The sequence below is a fragment of the Corvus kubaryi genome, unplaced genomic scaffold, assembly GCF_017639235.1.
Source record: "Corvus kubaryi isolate FWS band 111438036 unplaced genomic scaffold, C.kubaryi_AGA036_p1.0 68, whole genome shotgun sequence".
In the NCBI taxonomy this organism is placed as follows: domain Eukaryota; kingdom Metazoa; phylum Chordata; class Aves; order Passeriformes; family Corvidae; genus Corvus; species Corvus kubaryi.
The window spans coordinates 19,950,879-19,977,117 of NW_024582056.1; the positions used below are offsets into that span (position 1 = coordinate 19,950,879).

General features: G+C 39.1%; 1 protein-coding gene across 2 annotated transcripts in view; it reads left to right on the plus strand.

Moving 5' to 3' along the window:
- Window positions 1-26,239, plus strand: part of GABBR2 (gamma-aminobutyric acid type B receptor subunit 2) — a 469,861-nt gene that overhangs the window by 2,036 nt on the left and 441,586 nt on the right. The window contains exon 1 of one of the 2 annotated variants that reach the window (XM_042048676.1): window positions 13,042-13,398. The exons of the other annotated variant lie outside the window; for it this stretch is intronic. Within the exon in view, the coding sequence (XP_041904610.1) occupies window positions 13,153-13,398 (246 nt within the window). The 5' untranslated portion in view covers window positions 13,042-13,152. Of the gene's footprint in view, window positions 1-13,041; window positions 13,399-26,239 lie in introns of those variants that run through there. 2 annotated transcript variants of the gene reach the window in all.

Genomic DNA, 26,239 nt, shown 5'->3' on the forward strand with positions numbered 1-26,239 from the left:
TTTCTGAATGGCATTACCTGTCTCATAAAGTGAGACGTGTGTTAGGAAAAATCACAGTTCTCCTAGTCCTGTTTTCATTACATTATTCTATATTAGTTCTTCCCTTGGATTGAATTATTACAAAAATAACATATGCATAGGAATTAGAGAAGCCTTGGCAGGATCTTCCTTCATACAGTAACATCTTAATCAATAATGTGCTGCACTTTATTGCAGTCAAAATACTGTGAAGTTCTTAATAGAGATTTTGGGTTCTGAACTAGGTCATTATCATTAAAATATTCAGGAAAAAATACCGTGTTTGTTGTGGAATGAGTATCAGTTTCTTAAAAATTGTATTTTTACTGTTTTGTACTCCAGGGACATAAGAAATCAGGGTCATGTTGCTAGCTTGCTGTGCTGCTTTGAATGCTTTTAAGCAATTAATAAATGGATGGTTATGGAATGGTAAGTCAGGCGAACGTATATGTTTGGAGTACAGTTGGATCATTATTGTGTGCTTAATAGTGACAAGTAAATAAGTTGGTGTCCATGAAGAGTGCTAGACTGGCTGCACCCAAACAGAGTAGACCAATGTCTGGAATAGCCATTAAATACCTAATGGCAGCACAAACTTTTTCACTCGGTTCAGACATTACCTTTTTCCTTCAGTGCACTTACGGTAAGCAGGAGGGTAGCTGGCTCATCATGCCCACTTGATTCTCAGCCTATTTTCTGAGGCCGCCAATAAATAGATATGCCTGAAGGGCCTGGATCCTTATCATTGCATAATCAGGGACCAGCGAGTAGTTCTCCCTCTCAGGGCTTCACAGGTGGTGCTTGTGACATTGTTGGCTCTTGAAAGAGAGAATGTAGAGCCTTGAACACATGGGATTTTTCAATAGCTTGAAAAATAATTGCAGTATATTTATAATACTTAGGAAATGTATGGCAGTGATTTACTAACTCATGTATTCTCCCTTGTGTCTCTCCATAATCCCCCGTTGTTGCAGTCTGATCTTTGTATTGCAATTTTCCATAATGCTTTAACTAAATGCTTGTGAAAAACAATAATGAAAATAAACAGACTAGATTTTTTTTATTTTTTATTTTGCATTCAGGTAGTTTTCTGTCAAGTTTGAACTGAATATTCTAGCTTGTTTGATAGTCCTGGTGTGTATAAGGAAGAATTATAATGTCTTTACTTTCTGACCAACCATCTGAAGATCTGCAGTGTGCCTTCTAAGGTCAACTGCTGTTTGTCAGCACTTGAACTCATTAACATTTGAGTACATGAGCAGCAGCTCTAGTGTTTTTCAAAGCATTTAAATTGAATTAAGCACTTAAGTACAATGTTTAGTTTGTGTCTCAGTTGAGATTGTGTGAATTACATCTTTGTTATGAAATATGACCACAGGTTACATCATGTACAAAAATGCAGAGGCTTCTGTTTTGGGTATTTTTGATCTTTAAATGTGCTTGAAGTGTGATCCTGATCTAGCCTGGTAAAATATTTTGCTACTTCTTGGGCATGCCTTCATCTATTTGGGCATTCCTATGTAGGCTCAGTCAATGAAACAAAGCTCAAAGGTAGACATTTGCAAAACTCTGGTCTAAGTGGCTTTACTTTTTGCTGTTCATTTCAATGAGAGTGGGAGTCTCTCTCTAGATGAGGCTCCTGGGCAAAATTTCATAACCGTGTTATTTTAGAAACTCAAGAATTTATAAAGTGATCATCTCTAAAGAGTCTCATCCAAACCCCATTGAAATTAATGGCAGTAATGCACTGATTCCAGCGGCCCTTGGACCATGTCCTAGAAGTTAAGGGTACTTCATAGTTTATGGCTTCAGATCAATAACCATGATACAATAATTCTTTTTTTTTCCATCCCTGTGATTGTAGCTTTAGTTGGTTGAAAAAGCAAAGAAATATTTTGCAAAATAATGAAAGAAAAAACTCTACATATGCTAGAAATTGCTCAAGCTGCACATAAATCAGGAAAGATGATTTCAGCTTAAGTACCCTGACACACATCTGTTGGAGGAAAAAACCAGAATAACCCTAAAATAAAGGAATTGATCATTCTAGTAGACACTATTATCAATTTCAACAGTAATTGATTTGCATCAGGCAAAAACTGACCATATAGTAGCTGGAGGAATAGGCATCTTGGAAGAAGGCAAGGGAAGTTAATGGAAGTTGGATATCTGTGCTTCTACATCTGGACATCTTCCCTCAAATATGCACTGGATTTTCTGATTTCTTGTAGGAGCAGTGCTGCAAGTGGTGTACAGACAGTATGAATTTGTTTTGAATCTAAACATGGGTAGCCAAGAAACATGTAAAGACAAGAAGTTTTTGAAGATCAATGTGAGTCTTGACAAGCTAAAAAAAAATCTTCCTGAAGTAAATGGGTAAATTATCACAAAGAGGAAAGAATATTTGTACTGGGGGGGTGAGATTATTTAATTTTCTCTAACTACAACAAATACCTTGTAGTAATCATGATATAATCTCATCTTTGTGTAATAATACACTCTAATACCTTTAAACAGCGGGTTGGCACAGAGGAGTGAGCTCTGGAAAATTCACAGGACTCCACAAAATCTGAAGGAAAACATGAGCTTATTGACATTTGATACATATTTGCCTTTTTCTATTCTTTAAGTAGAAAGTGCCTTTCCTAATTTATCTGACAAGAAATTACAGTATAGGCATAGTATGTGTAGACTTTATTTTCTTCTTCTTTTTTACTAAAAAAGTGCATGTGTTTTCAGTAAAACTCTCAAAGCTTAAGAAAGGCTGTGCACCCGTCTGAGTCATTCTTACCAGCTATTCTAACTTTTAAGGGACCCTGAGCCCCCAAATAAAGACGCCTCTTCCAGAAAGTCCAGTCATGAGTGCTGTCAACAAAATCCACTCATGTCTTGTTCCTGCAAGTGGAAATAAGAGAACTATTCACTTTTGCTAAGTATGGGGAACACATTATGGAAACAGGAGGGCAGGTTTGTGTTCGGTGGTACAGAATAAGGTGTCTATCCACTGGAGTTCAGTGCTCAATAACACATGGTGGTCCTCAGAGAGGGACAAAGAGCTACTGGTTGCTGTCTGAAAAACTCCACCATAACTGTAACAGGACTGAGCAAGGGCACCCCCCACCCCCGAAAGAAGTGCATGTGATGTGTTGGTTTGGCCCTCTGTCTCAGGAGGCATAGATCCAAGTCCCTCTAACAGTGCCTGGAATTGCAAGAGGAAGTATGGTGTACCAAAGTCAAGTAGGGTCTCTGGGGGTGAGCCCTGTCATGCTTGTGAGTGCTCTGAGCACTAAATTGTCTGGAGCCTTATTTTGATTTCAGGAGTGCTCGCAGTGGGACAGGTAAGGTGGTGTTGTGGTCATCTGAGGGTAACAGCTGAATACACAGGAGATGTGAGGGTCTGAAAGAGAGTCAGGCTTACAGCAGACAGAGGTGGTAGACTTTTGTTCTTGTATCGTCAGGTGAGCATGTGTCTGGCATATGTTGAGGTGGCTGGGTAATTTCTTACCTTCAAATATTACCGAGTTCTTTCGCTGTCTGATATTTGCAGAGAGTGAGGCATTAAAATGCACTACGCTACGTGTATGGTGACGATGGCTGTCTGCTCTGCTGGTGACACTCTGCTTGGAAGGGACGTACTTCTTTAAATAGTCAGTGTCTCCTCTGACTTTTGCGTAACATGGCTCCGTTTACGACATTACCTCCTTTTGCTTTAGAGTTTTGTAAACTTGGAGGGAATAATCTAAAAGTTAAGTGTTTATGTTAATTCTATGCTGGCTTCTCTGCTGATGTTAAGATGTGGGTGGGGAGAGGAGAGAAATCATGTATTCACTGCACCCACTCCTCTGGGTGCGGATCCCAGACCTGCAGAATGTATATCCTCTAAATATCTCTGCAAAGAGACTAAAGCCAATTTCTGGCATATGTCTTGCAATTTCTTGTATAACTTATCCTATGCATACTGCAAAACACAGTTATAGAATCTTTTGATTCAAATGCCAAACACACTCCATCAGCATGGAAAAACCATTTTTTTTTAATAAATCTCAGAAGAAGTACCCATTTGCATTTGAAGAAAGAGGGGAAGGCCCTATCCTCTGATGTGGTTATCAAACAGAGTTAATTACTCAAGTTTGTGGAAAAGATGGGGTGTAATATCCTGGTGATAACTGTGAAGAAAATATTTGCAAGAGGAAAATGGAGAGGAAGGAGCTAGATGAGAGAGATTTAATGATGGCATGCACAAAGAAAGTTGTTGATTCACTATTTCTATTGTTTTAATTAAATACATGTAACTGTTTGGAATGACATCATAAATAGCACTGAATATCAAGGCTACAAAACACCATCTTGCATTAATAATCTGAGTATGATGATACATGTGCATCTCAAGCTTTGTTCTCTGCTTTCAATTTCATTGCTTTATGGATGTTCCCATGACATAAGGCAGAAGAACAATGCCTTTGAGCAAACTGCAGAACCTGGAAACCAAACAGGTCTTTCATGAAAACTCAAGTGGAGACCTTTGTTATTACAGGAAAGGAGATACTTTTCCTTAGGAAGGGTTGAACCATTGCATGCAGAAGTCTGGCTCAAGGAGTCAAGTGGTAGAAATTAACAGAGGAAAACCCCCCATGATTCATTTCGGCTCAGGTAATTTTTGGGGTAGCTGGGGTTAGCAAAGATGTGTACTGAGATCAGTGAGCACAGTTATGACTCAGTCCTGTGGAGATGTCTGTTAATACATAGCAGCCCCAGATATCCCAGGAAGCCTGTTTCAGACTCTGGGATTCCAAACTGAGATGGTACAGTGCAAATACATCTCATTTTTTCAAATTTATTTTTATGCTAGGAATCTTGGAACTAAATCAGTGACAGAGCCTCAAACTTTTCAGGAGCCAGATGCACTGTTCTCTGATTTGTGGGTCTAGCTGAGCTAGAAATGAGATTTGCAGTACTTTTGTGGTTCTTGGGCTCCAGCATTAATGGACCAGTAGCCTGACTCCTGAAGCAACCTCATTCAGCTACACCATTGCTCTGACTCAAAGAAGGCAGTGTCCCTAAGAACAGGTGGAATATGTTTTCAGTCACCCTGTGTCTCCCCTTGCCATGCCACTGACACTTAAGGGATGCCTTCTTTGCTAAGCAGGGATTTCTCTACTTGCAAATGCTTTTGCTGTGGGTAAGATCTGCTGGATTTGGGGATTGCTTGATACTGCCTGCTGAAATGGGACATACTGGGTGGCAAACACCTTTTTTTATTTCTTTTTTACCCTCTTGTGATGGAATAGCCATGTAATCTCATTGCTAAGTCAGTGATTGATGCCCAATTTCTGTGCCATTAATTTTTCATTATCGTCAGCATTTATTTCTGACAATTTTATCCATAGTATTTTTCAAACAAGTTTTATCAAATGTGAAGAAGAAAGCTAACAAATTAAAGACAGATATCCACCATCTGTCTGAAAACTGTACTCACAAAGAATGAAGAATATGGGGGCTAATTCATCAGGGTTGTCCAAGCTGTTGTTACTGAGGCTTCTGAGAGACGAAGGCCCAGATAACAGACTAGCTGCTGTAAAGTGAACATCACAAGTTTGAGCAATAGGATTAGAAAACTTAGGTTTCCTACTATGGCCATGGTGCTTACCTTAAATAATTAATGAGTTCTAAGATCAGAGGACCATTAGGATTATCCACATCTTACAATACAGACCATGTGTTTCACCTGGGATTTCTGCCCTCTCTGCTGCAAACTAGAATATGTACTTCAGTAAACCACTTGTCATAATGTTCCCCCTTATCCCTAGACAACTTTTCTCTGTGATTTGCTTGAAACCCCTTTAAAGGTCCATTGCTATTTCCAGCTTAAATGCTACTGACCCTGCAGCTGCTGATGCCATGAGAGAAGCAGCTCCCATTTTTTTTACATACACTGCTCTCTCTGCCATACCTTCCCAGCTCCAGGCTTGGGACATAACCAGCAAGAGAGGGGGATCAAGGCTTTCTGACTTTTATGGCTGTCTAGGGGATCCTTCCCTTGTATGAGGAACTCTGATGGATTTGATCCTGATGGAATCAAAGACTTCTTTGCTTTGGCAGATTGTCACAGACTTCATGTGGAAACCTTGTATGCTTGCTTCTTTGCAAGCTGGGTCTGCCAGACTCATGTGCTCTGTTGCTGAGTAGATGGTTCTGCAGAACCTTTTTTGAATTCTTGGCTGAACTGATTTCTTCTTTACACCTACCTTTTTTTTGACCTATTTTGCCACAATCCCCATCAGAGGAACTTATACTCTCTGTCTGATTAAGTTATTTCCAGAATCTCATTTATTTTATTTATTAAATAATCACCACCACATATCTCTAAAAGAACCTACTCTTTGAATCTTTTATGTCATTAAAGTAGTTATGTATTCTAATTTGCCATTTACCTTGGGTAGGCCTCAGTTTCTGCTGCAGCTTCGTTGAACTACAGAATTATGTGAAGAATCATGTGCACAATAGGTGTCTAAGTAACCATTTTACGTCCAAAACCTCCAGAGACAAAGAGTAAGAGGCCCCTTTTGGGATGCTAATTAACTTCCTTTCCACTGTTTACTGCTCCTGTTTTCACAGGGAATTAAGTGTTTTTCTAGCAAGGAATAAATCTCTTTCTTTACTATTTTTACTCTATATGAAGGGGCAGTTTTTGACACACTAACACTGAGCGTGGTACAAAATACAACACATAACATTTTTCAAGCATTGTCATTCAGATACACCTTCGTGAGTATCTTATCAGCAACATGTAGGTATATTTTAGTATACACATGGCATAAAAATATTAAGCTCTGTGTTTTTGTGGGGTCTTCCATATAATTTTAAAGTTCTGTAAAAGCACCTTCGGTTTTGCTTTCCATTCTCCCCTGTGAATTTGGCAAGCCCGAAGTATTAATAATTTACAGGAGGTTGACCAAGAGAGAAAGCCAACTTTCTCTTTTTTTTTCCCCATTCACTTTCTCTCTTTCTAAACATTACAAGCAGGACCAAATTCCATGTTGCTGCTGAGAGTCTAATCTGGAGGGATGTGCTAGTGGCAGCAAGACTGTGCAATGTAGCAAAATAAATTAAGTTGCAATAGTTGCCTGTATATAAAGTGACAAAAAAAGTTTTGCATCTTTAAACTTTGCCAAGCTCCTCTCTTCTCCTCATTTTTTGCTGTCAAGCATGCTAATAATATCAGCTACACATCATTTTTTTTTTTTTTTTTAAGAGTTTCTAGTTAGGTCCCTGAATTAAAGATTTGCTTTCCAAAAGCATGGAGTGATTTGCATTTTCTGTCAACAACAGTGGGAATTGCTGAATGCTCAGCACTTTAGAAAGCCAGCCCACCTATGAAAATGCAACGTGCTTCTATGAGGAGGAGACCTAGAATTGCCACTTTTAATTAAGAACAAAGGCACTCATCATTACTTGCTTTAAATTTTCAAATTGCCTGGTGGAATAAAATGCTGATTTCACTCAGCCTTTGGGACAGAGATCTTTTCAGGATCCATGGCAGTATTAAATATCTTTTAAAATTAGATTATTACATCTCAAGGATCTTGTAGTTGAGAAATATGCAAGGTACGGATATTTTTAAAAACCAATCAATTAAAAAATAGTAAATTTTTTAATTAACACATATTTGGAAGTGGTGTGTTTGACCTTGGCAAAAATAACAGTTTGTATGAAGTAAACAAGAGGAGTGGCATGGTGGGAGTACTGTGTCCCTAGGGCCTTGTTACCCAAGGCAGGTCTATATGGCTGGCACAATTATGTCATGGGTGGGTATCAGGAGGTGTTATCTCAATGTCAGCAGAAGCCCTTACTGTAGTTACAGCAGCAAACATCTTTTTTAACAGATTGAGCAAAAGTTATTTCATGAAAAGGGGATAGTTTACTGAAGGGTAGAAAGTGTGGTTTCCTTAACCACTCAAAAGTTTGGTATTATTAGAAATAATTTTTTCATCCACTATAGAGCAAGTTACCAATTAAGCCACCTCTGAACATTAAACTTGATAGACTGAATTGCTGCTTTTGTGTTGTTTTTTTTTTTTCTCAGCTTTTTATGTGTTCTTGTGTCTTTCTTTTCAATCTTTCGCAGTTTGTCATCTTCATTCTCAAAGTGTTGCCACTAGAATTTGATCTATTACTTCAGGAATAATCTCACCATTGCTGTATATACTTGTAATTTTATCTCTTTTCTTCAAGCCTCCTGTTCAGAATGGAGGAAATTAATTTGATCTTTGTGCTGCACTGCTAGGAAAGAGGAAAAGGAGGCAGAGAGGAGATTTTCAGGCTACACATGAGGAGTGAGACACTAGGGTTTGAGGCAAAAATAAATTTTCATTTGCTTTCTCAAAATGAATCTCTCTAACTACAAGCAAATCTAGTCAGACTTGGTAGTGGTGCCTTTGGTCTTAAAATCAAGTCAAACATGGTTAGAAGGGAAAAAGGGATTTTACCTTGGTATCTATTTGAAGGATCCTTAGGTGCACTACATCCAGGTCGAATGCACCTCAATGCCCACCACAATGCACACCACAGTGCACACCCCCAAAAGATCTGGTATAACATTATAGGTTTTACTAATTAGCATATCTATCAAAAAATTCCCCAATGAGAGGCTCAAGTGAGCCCCCCTCCCCAAGGAGCCTTCCCCTGATGGTTCTATCTTGGTTTACAGAATGTGTTCTGGAGAGGACCTTGGGGTCTGGGGCACACTGATCCCTAGCTACGAAGCTTCTAAAATGTTTAGTCTCCTAGCTTGACAAACAAGTCCAAGAATGTAGGCAAAAGCACTAAGGGTACAGAAGTTGTAAAAAGGTATAAAAGGGATTTAAAAGAAAAGGCAAAAATTCATCATGACATCAGTAGGACAGGTGGACATAGATAGCCTGGTCACTTGGATGGTGTTATGGGACGTAAATAATTTTAGCTGAATAGCAGCTGCTTAAAAAGCTGGGACACGTTACAGCAGATAGTAGTGTCTTGATAGTGAAGCTGCTCTTGGCAATAGGTAGAGACTTGGTGTCAATGTCACAAGAGGAGTTGCCATCCGCAGTAAATGTATTGGTTTCCAATACATTACCAAGGTTTCCTAGGATGTGAGAGTGCTCTGTACTCTAATTACACTGAGCAATTAAGCAACAAGAGCAGAGGCACATGGGACGAGAAAGGGTGAATGATAACCTGCTTTGAAAAAACTAACATGTGAAGCTGGGATTAGAACATCCTATAAATGTTAATGGGTGTTACTCAAGGGGGAGGAAGCTGTGTGTGGGAGGCGTGAGGTGACATATAGCTTAAATATATAGCCAGCCTTTAACACAGTTAATACAGTCTATAATCAACCTCTTACATGAACTAATAACTGTTTAAGTGATTTACAGTTCAGAAATACTGATCAGGGGATTGAGAACTGAATTTAAAATGCTATAAAACCAGAGGATAATGTGGCAAGGCGGACAACACCGAAAAGATCTCTCCTTTGGAAAGTATTGGCTATGGACGACACATTTATGCCAGGTGTTTGGGGTTTTTTCTATTTTTAATTTCTCAGGACTGTGCTTCTACGAGGGACCACAATTTCCTCCTACAGTTTCCCTCATTCAGAGAGGAATTATTACTCAGTTTGTGTGGAACTCACAAAGGAGATGCCAACAGTGAGTCATCTGGTCACCAGCTCTGTCCTAAGGCTTTCAGCCAAATCTTGCAAAAGCTACCTTAATGTACTGAACAACAGTACCTTTGATAAAGCTCCCCAAAACAGTATGGAAGTGTTTAAAGTCAAATGACCTTCTGACACTGAAAACAAATTTCAAAGTTACTTCTATTTCAAATGCTTCACATTTGAGAAATGGATGTAAGATGCAGTGAGTTGATCTATCATCTTAAAATTTCATCATTGTTATGTTTTTGTAGTAAATTTTGAGGGTATTGGGCAAACTCACTTGAAAGACTACCTTCAAATGTGTGACAGGGGCTTAGTAATATGCTTTTGTACGTATTAAGACTCAGCAGATGCTATCTTGAGAACGAAGCTGATACCTGTATGATCAACCACGAGCGTGGCAAATATGGCTATTTTATTCATCAAAATGAAAATACACAGGCTTTTTTTGATGCAAGTTTTACAGGATTAATTAGCAATAAAAATACTATATAAGAAACAATTGTCTGGTTAGATAGTTATATGTTTCTGTCAGAAAGCAGATTTTCAGGAGACAAGCAACCAGAGGCTGCTCCTGTTCATAATCTTGTTTGCTCCTTTGCCAGGCATGGGTTAAATGCAGCAATGCTGAGGGCACACAGAAGTAGCACCAGAAGAGGACTGGTCTAGTTTGAAGCTGATCATGTATAGAATAAGGGGATGCTCCCTTAAATGTGTGTCCATCCATATGGTGCTGAAACTGATTTCATAGCCTCTGATAGGCCATTGCCCTCTCATGAATTTAAAGACACTGGCTGAGCAACAGCGGTTCAGTGAGGTGTGGTGGCAGATCTGTGTCTTTTTGAACACTGAAGGGGATATTGGATAGTCAAACCACATTTTTTCTGTTATCTACCTGTAAGCCAAAGCTATGACTCAATGGAGCCCCATGTACGCACTTAGCTGGTAGGAAGATTTAGGCATAGGAGGACCAGTTCAGAGCACCTCAGCTGCTCAGGTTTGGCAGCATGAATGCCTGCTTTCCTCTCCTCTCCATTAGTGTAGTCAATGCTGAAATAATGCTGGTAAGGAAGGCTGGCCCAAGGACTATTCACCAACAAAATCCTGTTTAAGTCTCTAAGAAAGGTATTAAATGGGATTTAAGCAACATCTTGGCCTATACTGGCCCTCTGCTCAGGGAAGAATTTAATCTCAAGTTAAAAAAAAAAAATTAAAAATATGTTTTCAGTAATCACATTATAGAATCATAAGACTTAGGAATGGAAAATACCTATTAAGTCATTGTGTTAAATTGTTGCTATGCAGACTGTGCTATGAGAGTGTGCTTCCTACTCAGTATTGTGCCAGGACAATGTGTTAAATTTCTCAGTCTAGGAAATGTCCATAATAAATTTTGACCTTCCTGCATTTGATTTGTCCATAGCCTTGCACAGGAAGAAAACCAGTATCTCCTTCCCCACATGAAGGGCTTCACGCATCCTTGCTGCTTTCTGACTATGGGCAATGGTGATGAAGGAAAGCAAGGGCTATGCAAGGTTTTTTCACTACCCTAAGCAAGGGTATTTCTTTTTCACTCTGCGTTTGTGTATAAGAATGCATTGGGCTCTTTTCTTGTCTATCCAGTTGCACAGGTATCTTGGCAGAAGAGTCACTGTAGACAGATAGTGATGAATTGAGTGTATCTCCTGCTTGGAGCTGTTTGCTGGGCACAAGGTAGACATTATTTGCTTATTTATTCATTATTATTTTGCTCTTTTTACTTTTATTTTTCTATTTACTTCCATGCCCTCATGTCATGCAACGTATAGATTGTAATTATAAATTAGAATGTTTATAACTAGAATTTATTTGGAGATTTTCTGTAAAAACTTCTTAGTTACATGTCAGTTTCAGAATAATTTGTTGACCTGGAACACCATGTTTTTAAAATTAAAATTAGACAAGCCACTCTTACCTTCTGCAGCAAACTAGTAGTTTCTTTTTTTTTTAAATGTCAGCCATTCACAAAATAAATTGCCAATCTCTGAACATATAATTTCAAATTTGATTTATACCAAATTAACCTTCTGCTTATGAGCCCTTCCATTTTTTTTCCTTTCAGATTATTGAGTCATGAAAACCTTTGAGGTTTCAGGTTTCCATCCCAGCTTGGCACAGGGAATTCTTTTGAAACCTTGAGTTTCCACAAGATGGTGAAGCACTTTGCTATTCAGCTGCATATATAACGAGACTTGCTGAAAATAAGAGTTTTTTTCTACTCAAAGAAGCAAGCATCTCCCAGATGTCCTTCCTTTCCCTGCCCCTGGGCTTGGCCCCTGTGTTTCCTTCCCTTGCCTATGACAGCATTCCAGTAGGTGTGGGAGGCTTCCTGTGGATGGGGAGAGCTTGAATGGAGGAAAGGGGTCACCCACGCGGCTGCCTCGAGAACAGGGGCATTGCTGCTGTGAAAGGGGCAGGGAAGGAGGTGCTTGTCTGAGGGGTGAGGCAGGCTGCAAGTCCTGGGGAGCAGAGGTGCAGGTTCTCCTCTGGTGTGGTGATCCTATGTATAATCCCTTCTCACCCTGGTGAGTTTTGATTAGCAGCAGGGAGATTTTCTCCAGCATTACTATTTTCTCTGCATTTCTGCATGTACAGCATCCGTTCAATTTCGTAGCCTGGCATATGACTTGGAAAACTGCAAATAGTGTGCTGAAATTACTTAGCTAGCTACAACAGTATGTGAAATGCCTGTCAAAAGCTATGTGACTGTACATGGGAGGAGAAGACCTGAATGATGAATTTTCTCACAACTACCACTGATTTTAAGGAAAGCATGGGGTTTCTGACAACAAGCAGAACCAGGAAAAGGATGTACAGCTTTAGGCTGATGCAGCTTTTGCACTAGAAGTATATAAGATATTATCGATATGCAAAAACTTCATATTCTCTGTTTGATGTGTATGAAGCCAATAGAAAATATGTTTGTGCAAGATAAAACAAGCTGAAGCAATCTTCTGACCCAATGGCATACAGGTTGCTGTACGCAACTCAAATGACTTCAGTATGCAACCACTTTGATCAACCCCTAGAATATCTATTTTCAAAGGAATCATATGAGTTTGTGTATTGATTTGTCACCTGTGGTTGAATATTTCTCCTACAGAATGTTTAAAATGACACATGTTTAAAATTAGACTTGGCAGGGCAATTTGCCTAGAGATTATTCTTGTGAAGTATTGATTCACAGCATTGCTGTGAGCTGGATTACTGTCCAAACTGGAAAAGCCAGTCGTTGAGACGTCTTTATCCTTTAATAACAATTAGCTGCTTTCTTAGAGGGACAGCCGACTGAAGCAAAGGAAAGCCGCAAAATGTCGGGCAACCAGGGAATCTAAGGCCTTCTCTTCAGGGATGTGGACTGCTGGCGAAGAGAAAGAAAAAGAAGAAAAGCACCAAAAAAGATGGTTTTCTGGAGCTGGAAACTAGACACACTGATGCTGTTTGTGTTACTAATAATTAGGTGCTCTGAGGAACTGAATCGGACGCGCCTCTCTCTTCTCGGGCTTTTACCCACCAGCTGCCTGATTGATCAGAAAAACCTAACGGCAGATGTGTTGCCTGCGGTCCATTTAGCCTTGAAACATTTATACAAGCATAAATGGATGTTGAAGAACTATGAACTCCAGATATCATTCCATGATACACAGGTAAATGGACATAGGTGTAGAGTTGTGCATTGTTTGAGCCCCCTCTGTGAGCACAATTCAGAATGCTTGTGACTGAATCCCTTCCCAGCAAACCCTGCTCTGCTGAAGTACAGCGAATGTGGCTGTCCAGAAAAGTTTGGGCTCTTGGGTGGATGCCTGACTGTGATGTGATTCTTGCAGTGCAATTGTGTCCTACTGGTGCTAGAAGCAGGAATAACGAGTGTGCAAATTTGGGGGGTTTGCAAGCACCTATGGCTCTTGAAGAGTGTCTGAGGTTCCCAGAAAGTGATCCCCAAATCCATGGCTGGAAGAGTCACTCTGTTCTTCTGCACTGTCTTCTGCATCTTGCTCTTCCAGCTTTCCACAGTAACAGCTTTATAGATCGCTGCCTTTCTCTTCCTGCTTCTGCATGAGCAGGAGAGAAGCCTGTGCTGTGCTGTCAGAGCAGGGTGGTGGTGCCAGTTTAAGGAAAAATTAAAGGCTGATATGAGAGGTGAGGGTATATAAAGAATATTGATAAAATGGGGATATAAAGAGTATAGTGATTATATCTGTTTTTGTAATTGTTTCAAAGTTGAGAGAGGCTTCTTTTAGAATTGAGATATCTCTTCACCTTCCATACAGAAATTAAGGAAATCTGTTTCTAAAACAGGTCTTTCAGTCTGGCCAAAATAATTGCAACAAAATAAAGAGGAGGAGCTCATATATCAGGGGATCTGGGACTGTAAGCATATTCTTAAGGAGATTGTCACTGATAACGATTTTCTGTTTCCTGAATCAGAGGCATGTGGTGGGGCAGATGCCCTCAGACTCATACACACTTACAGGCTCCCTATGGTGCTTAATATTTTGAAGTTGCAAAGTAGTGTGTCTCAACATATTTGCTTATCTATAAGTCTTTAAACATGGAATGTACTGTTATGATGAAGTTATTAAAATTTGACATTATTGCACCAATAACAGTTGTGCTGTATTATATAATGGGAAGAAGGTATGATACATCTTCCTTCGAAACTCTAGAATATTAGCCAAGGGAGAAATTAGAATGTAATTTTAATAGTGTATTTGGTTCATAAGCACTTATGTATAATTTTTGAAGTGCTTAACATGTAACAAACATGATCCCATATGCTATAAAATTACTCGAGGATTGCTTCCATGTTTAATAATGGAATACAAATGTATCAACTCCATGTACTCATTAAGAAAATATCTGTCTTGTAAATTACTTTTAATACAATTATTTATTGTTTTATTTATTTGTCTGTATGTTCCTATAGATATGCAGTCCTGAAAAATGTGTATTTCTTAGTTTCTCATGTAAAAAGAGTAACATTTCAGTTACATTTCAGCTTAAATAAGTGGAAAGTGTGGATGTGAGTTTAAGTGGACAGCAATTAAAACCTACTGGTATTTGCTCAGATTCAGTGTTTCGTTTGGGCTGTGGGCAGTTTTGTGGAGGTGGAGGTTTATTTGCTAATTGTGTTTATGTAGTTTCCAGTTCTAGGAGCAACTCCAAAATATTTTTCCCCACATAAATATTCAGTGGATTTGAATTGCAGAACTTCAGCTCTGTCGCACTGACCTCTCAATTTGAATTGAAATATTGAAGTAATCTATAATTATCTTTTTGAAATGACCTCTGGAAAAAGACATGTCATGGTGACTTGTAAGAGATTAACAAAATGAGGATCCCTATGATTTCTGATTTTTCTTTCTGGTTCTGAGAGTAGAGTACACACTCTTGAGTTTTAAGTATTGATTACAGACAAGCTACAGAGCTCCTTGTATTTAATTGTTTCTTAGGGACAGTATGGATGCAGGAGAGCTGATTTTTTTAATGTTGTGAGCCTAGATTTGCCATATGTGACCTTACACAACCTTTGAATTAGCTTCCTTTGAAGTAGAAAATATGGATATTTGTCTCTTTGGACGCAAGATCTGTCATGAGGGGGACAGATAATTGACTTTTTGGCATAGTTCACTAGGAAGAGAGAAAAGTTACATCGAAAAGTACTTGTGTTGCTTCTGCTGAAATAAAAAAATGGAAAGAAATCATGGGTCCCAATACATGATGATGCACAGGGCTTGAAAACAGCGTTGTAGTTGCATTCATGAGCAAAGGGAGCAGAGCTGTGCTCTGCCATGAGCCCCTGAAGTTTTGAACCCACATTCTCTGCTGCCCATGTGGGAGCACTGCCCTTTCACAAGGTAGGATGTTTTGTGCAGGGTGTTCAGTCTTTGGCTTTGCTACTGTTTTATTTCAACTAATTAAGCTGTCACTACTCCAGAACGTGAGTGGTAACTGTGAGTCAGGGGGAGCATGCTTGCAAGAGCTGTCTGAGTTCTTCGTATTAAATGAAGCTACTTCATCTGGAGCCTTTGGTAAACTTTCTTCAGCATACTTTATTAACCTGGTGGCTTTGGCACTGAGCTGAGAATGGAATGCTTTCTTTGACTGATGTCTCTCAGATCTCCCATGATTAAACGTGCATTTCCTAATTACTGTGTTGTCAATTCCTTTTAAGTGGGACTCCCTTGAAAACTCATGATGTAGCACTTTCACGTTAAAAAAATGCTTAAATATTCACTAAGAATGAAAAGCAAGCAAATGAAAGTGATCTTGTAGTTCGGTAAATGGCTGCTTATCCATCAAACGGTACATCGATGTCTGCAATGTTTATTTATTTATACCAGAAGGACAGTGTTAACAGGACTGATGTATCTCTCTATTCCAGCCACCTCAAGCAGTGGCAGCTTGGGGAGGTGTGTTTCCCTGCCTCTAACTGAGGGAGGCCTGAACCTGGTTTGTGTAGAGAGCTCAAATCCTTGACATGTTGGACAAAGGATGTGGAAAGGCAGAAAAGCTGCCTTCTGCAGATTTGTGAATCCAGCCATGGAGCAGCTTTTTTGTGCAGTAGGGGAAATTATGCCCTTGAGATTTTCACCCATGGGGGTGGGCAGCCAGGTATAATTGAGCTGTCTGGGTATCACTTTATTTCTGTCTTTCACCGTATGGCTGACATCTGGAGTCTCTCCTTCTACGCTGTCCTCAGGGTGATCAGGCTGGTGGATTCTTACAGGCTTAAGCAAACCTAAAAATAGTTTTACTGTTGTGTAAAGAACAATTATGTTGGTTCTTCAAAGTTATTTTTCTTTTCTTACCTAGTTTTTTGAGTTAGTATCCAGTTAAAAGGATGTGAAGCCCGGGCTTTATTAGCAATGGCATTAACAAGGAAGGTTTGCGTTCTGTAATTAGGGCATGGCCTGAGCAAACGAATAGACTTTACCACTGGGATTTTCTGAGTAGTGCTGATTTGCACTCAGATTGCTAGTTGACACTTGGCTGAGTCTATCCTAATGTGTATCATTTTTGACAGGAATGCTACAACATGTGCCAGTCTAACTTAAAAGCTGCTTGTCTTTTCTTTGTTAGTAAACTGATTCTTTTGTAATGGAATGACATAGTAACATGATAGCTGTGTGTCAGCTCATTTAAAGGCATGTTTTTCCATTCTTATTAAAAAAAATGCAAAAAGTAAAACCCCAAGCCCCCTAAAACCCAGCAGTGGAACAGTCACAGAAAGTGACATTGGTAAGCAAATTATTTCTAAACTGAAAATTTCAAGGCATGCTGGTTTTCTTATCCTACCTAAATAAGAAAAAAAATCTGCTTCAGGCTTAAGATGCAATAAACTGAATCATTACAGTGGTTTTAGATTGTAAGTGTACATTAATTACTTAAAAGTGAAGACATTTTGCAATGACATTAGGATACATCGCCAGTATTATTCCATAAACAAGACAAAATAACTACTGGTTTTTGTGTGTGCAACTCGTTGCATACAATGTGTAACTTCACCTTGTACATTCCTGCATTCTGGGATGCTTTATGAATCAGTTTGCCAAGACAGGCATGACAAAAGCATCCTGTTTTGTAGACTTGACAGTTTGAAAACGTCTGTAAATTGGTGTCCTAGGAAGTTATTAAAAGACCATGTACTTGTGTGCTGATTTGAGACAAATTTGGAGGAAAATATCCTCTGATAGAAGGCAGGTTACAACCACCCCTGCCCCACCAGGTTTGGGAAAAAAAAATTTGCCTCGGAGGAAAGTGAAATAGATAAAAAACCTATTTATTTAACAAACACACAGGAAAAGGATAATAATGCTAAATAATAAAACCTCTCACTGTGGAGAGAAAACCTGGGAATATTTCAGAGTCCTTCCGTAGGTGTGGTCTCTCTCCTCCTCCTTGGAGCTGGGTCGGTGTGGGCCCACCTCCAGGGCCTTGGCGGAAAATTCTCCCAATGTGTTCTGATGTTGAAACAGTCCAGAAGAGAAGAAGGGAAAAACCCGAAGTCCCAGGAAAACAAAGTTCAACTCTCCATCTCCCTCTGGAGAAAAGGAGCCGAAAGCTGGCTGAAAAGCAAGAAGGGTGCTTCCTCTGCTCTTGCTACCGTAGAAACATGCAGAGAGGGATAGCAGTGATCTTGGAGCACAAAACTGCTTTTGAAAAGCTCGCTCAGTTTTTTTCTCTTCCCCCCTCTTGGACTCAGTTTAAAGGCACAGAAATTCATTTCTGGGCATAGAGAGGCGATAGGGGATACACACCATAAAGTCACCCCAAGACAACATGGTAAGCCAGTTCTTGACATCTAAAATTCACATGAACAAGGTACTCTATTTTGCCTTTCAGGGAATGCAGTTTCTCAGTACAGTATTGTAGGCATGAAAATTGTGAATAAAATACTTGTCGAAATGCTAATTTTAGCTTTCTTAAACTACCCCTATTATTGGAACCCTCTAACTGAAAACAGGAAGAAAAGTGTTTTGTTGCCTATGTTTTTCAACCCAAAAAAGTCTTAATTATGATTCCTGGCGATATCGCTTTGTTTTCCAAATCATATACTTAAAAAAAAATGATTATAAGCTTGGCTAAATTCCTTATAAACAGTTCTTTAGAACTGTCATGAAAGGTATCCAGTTTCAGTTTTATTTTAGTTTCACTTTCCAGTGCAGCAGGGGTTCAGAGTTGTACAAAGGGTGCACAGTCACCTTATGTTAACCCTGTCTAAATGTTATTTGAGCTATTTCTCATATAGCAGAAAGGAATGTAGCTTTTCTTAACTTTTGGCCCCAAAAGACTCAGTCTTTATCCGCTGATGCAATTCTATCTTCTTAGTGTCACCTTTCATTTATTTCAGGCCTTTGAAACTGCTGTGTTTAATGCACCTTACCCATACGAGTGCTGCACATGCAGACATCTGGTATGAGAAAAATTATTTGGGCCTGGCATTTTTGTTTTCCTGCTACTGCTTCTGAGCTGTAAGGAATTTGAGCAGAGGAGTTAGTTGATGAATCCAATGAGGGCTGACAGTGCAGGAGAGGGGTTTGGCGCTGTGAAGCCGGGGATGTTCCCAGGCATGTCCAGGGCAGAAGGGCTCCAGGCTTCAGCTAACCTGGGTTTGGAAATGTGGGCCGGGGATATCTCCCTTCAGCTAGTGTGCCAGGGTTCTTGTTCCATCAAGGAGTAGGCCCTTCTATGTGGAAAAATTCATCTAACCTATTTTAGGTGACTATTTTTAAGATAAAAAGAATTGTATACTAGAGAAAGCCTATTTTTTTTGTGAAGTATAAAGGGAGCCTCAGCTGAGTAGTGTAGATGCAGATGTCTCCTATGTGGAGGTCTGTATTACATCAGCTAGAGACTACCCTGGTGTCTGGGGGAATTTTAATGTAAACCCCTGTAGTAACAATGCATTTCCATCACCTTTGATCCTCCATGGGTTTCAGCAGATGGTCCAGAGAGCTCACTTCCCACCACCCGCACTTCATCTTTATTGGTTACAAAATATTCTTCTCTGGTCTCTCATGTCTAGCCAGAAAAGCCTGGAAACCAGGTCAGCAGTGCCCTGTGGTGTGTTGGGACGCAGGGTGGTGGCAGCACAGTGGCCAGGAGTGCAGACCAGGAAGCTCTTCCGTGCTGACCCTGTGGACATCCAGGCTGTCCCTCACCTGAGCTGAGGTTGGGCTTCTGCTGCTGTGTGCTGTGGGGCTGTGCCTGGGGAGGGCCTCACCAATTAAAGCTTTTTCATAGGTGAAATGTTAGATGCTGGGAAACATGTCCTGCACTCTGGTCCTGCTTTTAGCTCCTGTATAAAGAGAAAATTGTGAGGAGAACTATTCATGTGGAGCACAGTTTCTTTCAAAATCACAAGCACTGTGAAACCACATTACTATCGCCACACCTTAATTTCAAAAATCAAGGAAGGATAGTTTAGATAGTCTTGACATAATTTTTGAAATTGCATGCAGTTGTATATTCCTTTCAAAATTAGTTTCAATTGTGATGGCAGTGTTTTTCTCTATATTCCACATTAAAATGAAAATAAAAGAATCAAAATTTGAATTATTGTTTTTATTAAGATTAAACATTCACATCAATGAAAAATTAATTCTTTTCAGAATTCTCTTTCATGGAGAAATCCAATGTTCAGGATTTTCTGCTCCTAATAGCATGAAAACCACTTGCAAAACTTCACAGATCACTTGATCCTGTTCTGCACCTCCCGCTCATATCTCCTCATGAATGTTTTCCTTCTGTGAAATTCTACACATACATGTTTTGTGATCTTTGTTGTGAAAGTTTCATAAAATGCCTCTTTTTGAATTTGAAAATAAAAAGGGAGATCCATCAGAACCAACAAATTCTGGAAACGTTAATGCATTTAAGTACGCTTTGTTTAGGGTAAATTCAAGGTTTTAAGATGTATTATTTTTGAATGGATCCAAATGTCTGGTGAATACTGTTGCTTTTGGAGCAATTTGCTTGATTTTGATTTGCCATGTGGGCAGGCAGTCTCTAAAGAAATACCACCAGTGACATCTCTACTCTGCTGTCATTCTCAGACACATCTTGCAATTTCCTTAGCTTTCACTGTAAAGCAGTGATAAAACAATGCAGGGGCCTCGTGAAGGCAAAGAATTAAAAAGGCCACAAAGCCTGTTGTTAAGTTCTGGATCACTTGTAGCTAGGCTAAAGTGTAGCAGCCTCACAAACTGCTCCGAGAATGGTGACCTGCTGGACAACTGGTACAGAAGTAAACCAGGGTTTGTTTCAAAGTAGGAGGTGGCAAGACCACTTGATTGATTTGAGTAGTTCCACTGAAGGATTAGACATTTCAGCTTTGCATCACAATTAAACTTTGTCAATTTTTTTTGCATAGGCAATCTTTTAAACTAAAAGTGTCTTTTACTTTCAGGTACTATCTATTCACTTTTCCGATACCAACTGATATCATACCAGTAGAAACATTTTCTTGCTCGATGGAGATGCATGGTAAATATTTGAAACATAGAGAAGTAATCTGGAAATTTTTTTTAAAAAAGGAGTATAGCACTGTTCTCTGAGGGTGTTCACACCCTAATTTTCTAGTTATTCTCCAGACCTTCCATGTTCATCATAGTCAAAGTACTCAGTCCTGCTGCCCATTTCCTCCATTTGCAGCTCTTATCCTCACTTTCCACGGATGGGGTCTTTTTCCTCTCAGTTAGCATATGCTCTGTCTTGGCTCACATCACTGCTGCTCCAGAGCTCCTTTCTCCTGCCATGACCACTGACTCCGGGTGTTCTGTGATTTCTCATCTGCCCACAGTAAGGAGAGAGGCAGGAATCCAAGAGAAAGGAGTCATCAACAGGAGGACGGTGAAATGTTGTGAAGAGGAAGTAGGCGTTTCACAGGGTTTTAAAATGAGAAGGATCAGGAAAAATGTCACCCCAATGTCTTATGAGCAACTTCCAAGCACAGGAATCCTTCAGGAGTGCATGGCTTAGTACCAGCTAAACCACAAGAAATTTAGAGACACAAATAGGATCAGAGTGCTGTATTTAAAGAAGTGAGGTTTAAAGCTGTAGTGAGGGATGTTAACTCCAGAGGTATTTAGCAACAGGAAGAAGAGAGAAATTAATTTTTTTCACATTTTTGTTAGGAATTGGCTTCTTGTTGCTGAGTGGATCCAGTATTGCTATGGTACTTTACCAAGTGTAATTCATAGATTTCAGGCTGGAATGGAAGATTTTCTGAAAACTATGTTAAATGCATCATTTAAGGAAAATCATGAGGTTTTTGTGATTATTTTCTCAGCTTTGTGATTAAATTACCTCCAAATAAATTTTTGTTTATTTTTATTATGAAGGCAGGGGCACTGAATTGCAATTACTATTTTGTTCCAAATGATGTCCCAATTCTGAAAAAAAACCCTACTAGAAATAAGAATTCCTTCATACATAAGAAAACTCACATGAAGATCTAACAGACAGCTGGAATTGGTTTATAATATTTACGTGATACCTATTAAGTTATTTGTTTAGGTACGTGTATAACAATGGGAAAAATACTCTTGATCCAATTCTCTTTTACACAAAGGACTGTTCTACTGAAATTGACAAGGTAAAGGTGCTTTAAAAAGATCTGATCTTTAAGTCTACATAAGAAACCACAGCCACAGCCAAAATAATTGACTTCAGTGTAAGTTTCTATCCCCAAAATCTGAAAGCCAGTATCAATAAAGTAATACATATAACTTGTGGGATGGGTAGAAATGCAATGGGAAGGTATAAAAGTCAGAGAGTTGTTTCTCTTAACTTTGGTGTGCTGGTAGCTGCAATCAAAGTGGTGTTATAATACAGATATGCTTTAAAGCCAAGTGTCATGCCAAGTTTTATGGCTGGGACTAAGATCCAGTTTTTAAGAAGTGATACAAAGAACTTTCTATATGGTAAATCATGGGAGGAACTGGTAGACATACCAGAAAGCCTCCCCTTTGTAGCATGACCTACACACCAAACAGCAGAGAAAACCAGATGACTGAAATGCAAAAGAAAACATGTTGGCCTTGAAAGGGATACTCGCATGTAGGTATTGGTACATCAGCCATGTTTTTAACCTTGGCAGTGAGCGTCATGGTGGTAGAAGTCTTAGGAGATGCTTATAACAAGAGTTTCTAGTTCTTCTTGCCTAGTTTTTGTTGTTACTGTTGGCTGTCCTAACTGGGTCAAAAACCTAGCAGTAGATTAATTCACAAAATATGGTAATCTTGACTTCATTAGCCTTTCATGGACCAGTTACTCTATCCATCAAGAGATTCCTACAGCAGGTTCACCAGTCTCCCTCAGAACTGTAATTTATCTTTTTGAAAGATGTGCAATTTTTATTCAGAGTTATCCAAGGGTGAAGAGAATTTACCGCATTTTTTTGCAAAGCTGTACCAATAGGCAATCTCACATGTTATTTCTGATTAAACTTTGCTGATTTTGTATTTCAGTTGTAATGTATAATGGTTTCAGATTTACGATCACACTGTGATCTCTGTATATTGATTGTGGATCATGTTCATCTCACCACTTTCTATTAGCTGTGATAAACCGAGAAAATGCTTTTATTTTCTTGCTGCAAGGCAGGATTCTCGGGAGTTACGCCATTCATCAAATTAGCTTTCTGGAGAGAGGAGAACAGAGGAATATCACCATTCTCCATTCCCCAACTTGACTCCTACTTTAACCTCACGTTCTAGAAGCATGGTTCCCATAGCAATTTGCTCTGCTGTTCCTACTGACTTGCAGAGGTCCAAAGAAAAAATGGGACACATATCTGATACAGGAAGAGCCCTATTTATTTAAAAATTGCATATGAAGGTAAAAGTATCTCTAGAAATTTTGCCGTGTCCTTGAGTTGTCAGCACACACTTATTCTTCCTTCTTGGTGTAATGCTGAGATACAGGCTGTATCATAAAATATTGTACCCATAAAACATAAGAAGTTTAGACCATAATCGTCTTAATCTGAGTATTCTTGATAGACAGAATCACAGCATGACCTTTTCTGCTTAAATGAAGTTTGAAACCCATTCCTTTGATAACAAAAACTCAGCATGAGAAATGGAGGCTATTTTAAGATTTTACAGTGTTTCACATATCATTGGAAGACTCTTGCTCTTTATTTACAGAACATTGCATATATAAATACACATTTCTCTCAATAGAAACTATGTGACAGACGTTTTGTTCTTGGACTTTGTTTACGTAGAAAGCTTGTATGTGTAAATATGTGTAGCTATGTAGTACTAAGGGAAAAGGTGTGGGATTTTGGCTAGTTATGAATGCAAAATCCAAATGATTGTTTTCTTGCTTTGTGTTTCAGCTGTCCTGTATGAGAGCTCTTTTGCTTTATACACATTTTCTTTCAATCTCTGCAAGAAAACTGCTAATAAAATTAGGTAATTTGAAATGATGATATTCATGGAATCATAGAATTGTTTGGGTTGGAAGAGACCTTAAAGATCATCTAGGTCTCACCTCCCTGCCACGGGCAGGGACACTTTCCAATAGATTCAGATCTCCATCCAACCTGGTCTCGAACAATTCCAGGGGTGGGGCATCCACAACCTCTCTAGCAGCCCATTCCAGTGCCTCACCACCCTTATAGTAAAGAATTTCTTCGTACTATCTGATCTAAATCTACCCTCCTTTGGCTTAAGGCAATTCTCCTTGTCCCCATTACTTTTTATTTGCATTTAACTTGCAGAGTTTTCTGCCTTGATCATTATTGAGAATGTTTTCATTCTTAGTTTTATATGAGTACTGCTAATTTAGCCTTACAGAGTTCCCTTCTTAAGACCTGATCCATAACCACGATGCGTATATATAGATAGGGCCCATCAAAGCTGAACTGAACTGAGAAGTGACAATGGATGCAAAGTTGATGCCTGATTCATCACACCTATTTTTAGATATGTGTGTCTGAGTTGGTCTTTACAGTCAAGACATTTAGATGTCTGCTTTGGGATGCAGTGAATCCTGTACTAGAATAGTCTTCTTCTTTCCACTGTCTATACTAACCCATAATATTTAGCATAAGTCTAAGTTTGGTCAAATGAATCACACTATGCATCTGGCCATACGGAAAGGGATTTGTTGTTTGTGCTGTTCAGGTACATGGTGATCATTATGTTGTTGTCCAGCTGCATTGCAAAACTGTGCATTTATAGTTGTTTTACTCCTTCCTATTCATAAACCAATCTCCTCTTAATCTAGGAAATACCCTCAAGTATGTGTCCTAAGGGAATGCCTGGATACTACCTAGGTTTTTGCATGACAGACCATCCATTTAGCATCTGAGAAGTAAACCCACTAATGGCAACCTATCTTTGTGCCTCAGGGACTGCTACCTCCCAGGAGCCGCCTGTGTTACCTAATATGTATTCTCTTTACTTCCACTGTAGAATTCACATTTATCGGATTTTCTGCTTCCAGTGCTTCTTCTAGAACTGTGTTCAGATTGGTTTTGTTATTGATATTTTAATTTTGCAGGATGCTTTTGCTAATTAACGATTTTACATTTTTGAAAATTTAATCTCTTTTGTTATTTTCCAAACACATTTCCAAACTAAGTTCCTTGCTATTATTTCCTTTCATTCATTAGTATTCTCAGTAGCACTCAGCTTAATAGCATCAGCAAATTTTCAGCAAATTAACTGGTTGTTTATGTCTTCAATATAAAAAATTTAAATGTTAAACAGGACTGTTCCAACACTGATCCTCTGGCAGTCTAATCATAGTCACTTTTCCCAAACTTAGCAATTTGTCATTTATCACGGTGGTACTTCAGACATAGTTCAGACTATCTTATCACACATATGTAATCATATGTAATTAATTTGGTAAGATAATATAAAATGATATGCTAAATTTCAAATATTCTGAGTTCAAGCTTAGTTTTCAATTAAAATTCCCACTCAGTGGACAGATGCCTCACAAAAGCAAATACATTAAAATCAAAGTGCAGCACATAACGAATGAAATGGAAAATCATGGATACAATATTACACACAGATATTCGATAAATCAGTGATACATCTATATATGAGCTGTGCTCCGTCATAAATATGAATACAGGCATAACAGAAGGGAATCAGAGATGGGGGATGAACCTAGTCAGAGGCCTGCAGATACCTCAGTCAGAAGATACACTTGCACAGCTAGGATCTGATTTGAAAGAGCAGGTCAATCCCAGTATCACATTCTGGGAGACTTATTCAACTTAATTCCCCTAAAGGAAACCCCCCACACTCTCTTCTACTTTTGCATTTTACTTGAGTCAATGAAATATTTCTTGGCCCAGATATCACAAGTAGAAACTCATGACAGTGGTTTCTGGCTTCACTGGGATATCCACACAGATTCTTGGTATTGCTTGTCTTATTTGAGTGCCAGTCCACTTCTTGCATTTCCCAATGCATAATGCACAGATGGGTCACACTCAGACAGTTCTTTCATGTACCAGTTCCTCTAATTTGTCTGAACCAGTATATAAAATTGTTGTTTCCATTATTATTTCATGTAAAGGTTGTCCCAGATCATCCTTCACTTCTTTTGAATCTGGCTCTTTTGGTCCCTAAGGAAATGTGGGAAGACACTGGGTCCTTGAAATGAAGCTGATGTCTTGGACACTTTCCATAGCACACAAGGAAAAATAAGACCAAGTAGGAGAGAGCTTCGGAGCAAGTACTGGAGGCGGTGAGGAATGTAGTGTGATGAATGGTCAGGAAGCCACTCTAATGCTTTCATTTAAAAATAGACATGCAGTCTCTTATGTGGTTACAGAGTAAAACTTGAAAAGGTAATAGGAGTGCATTCCAAAATCCAAAGGTAAATAAGCAATAAGAATTTATTATGATGATAGGTTCAGTTTCATGGTATATTGGAGCCTGACTCATGACCTTTCAACATCCATAATGGATGGTGTTAGCAAAATAGGGAAGAGATTCATAATGTGTAGCA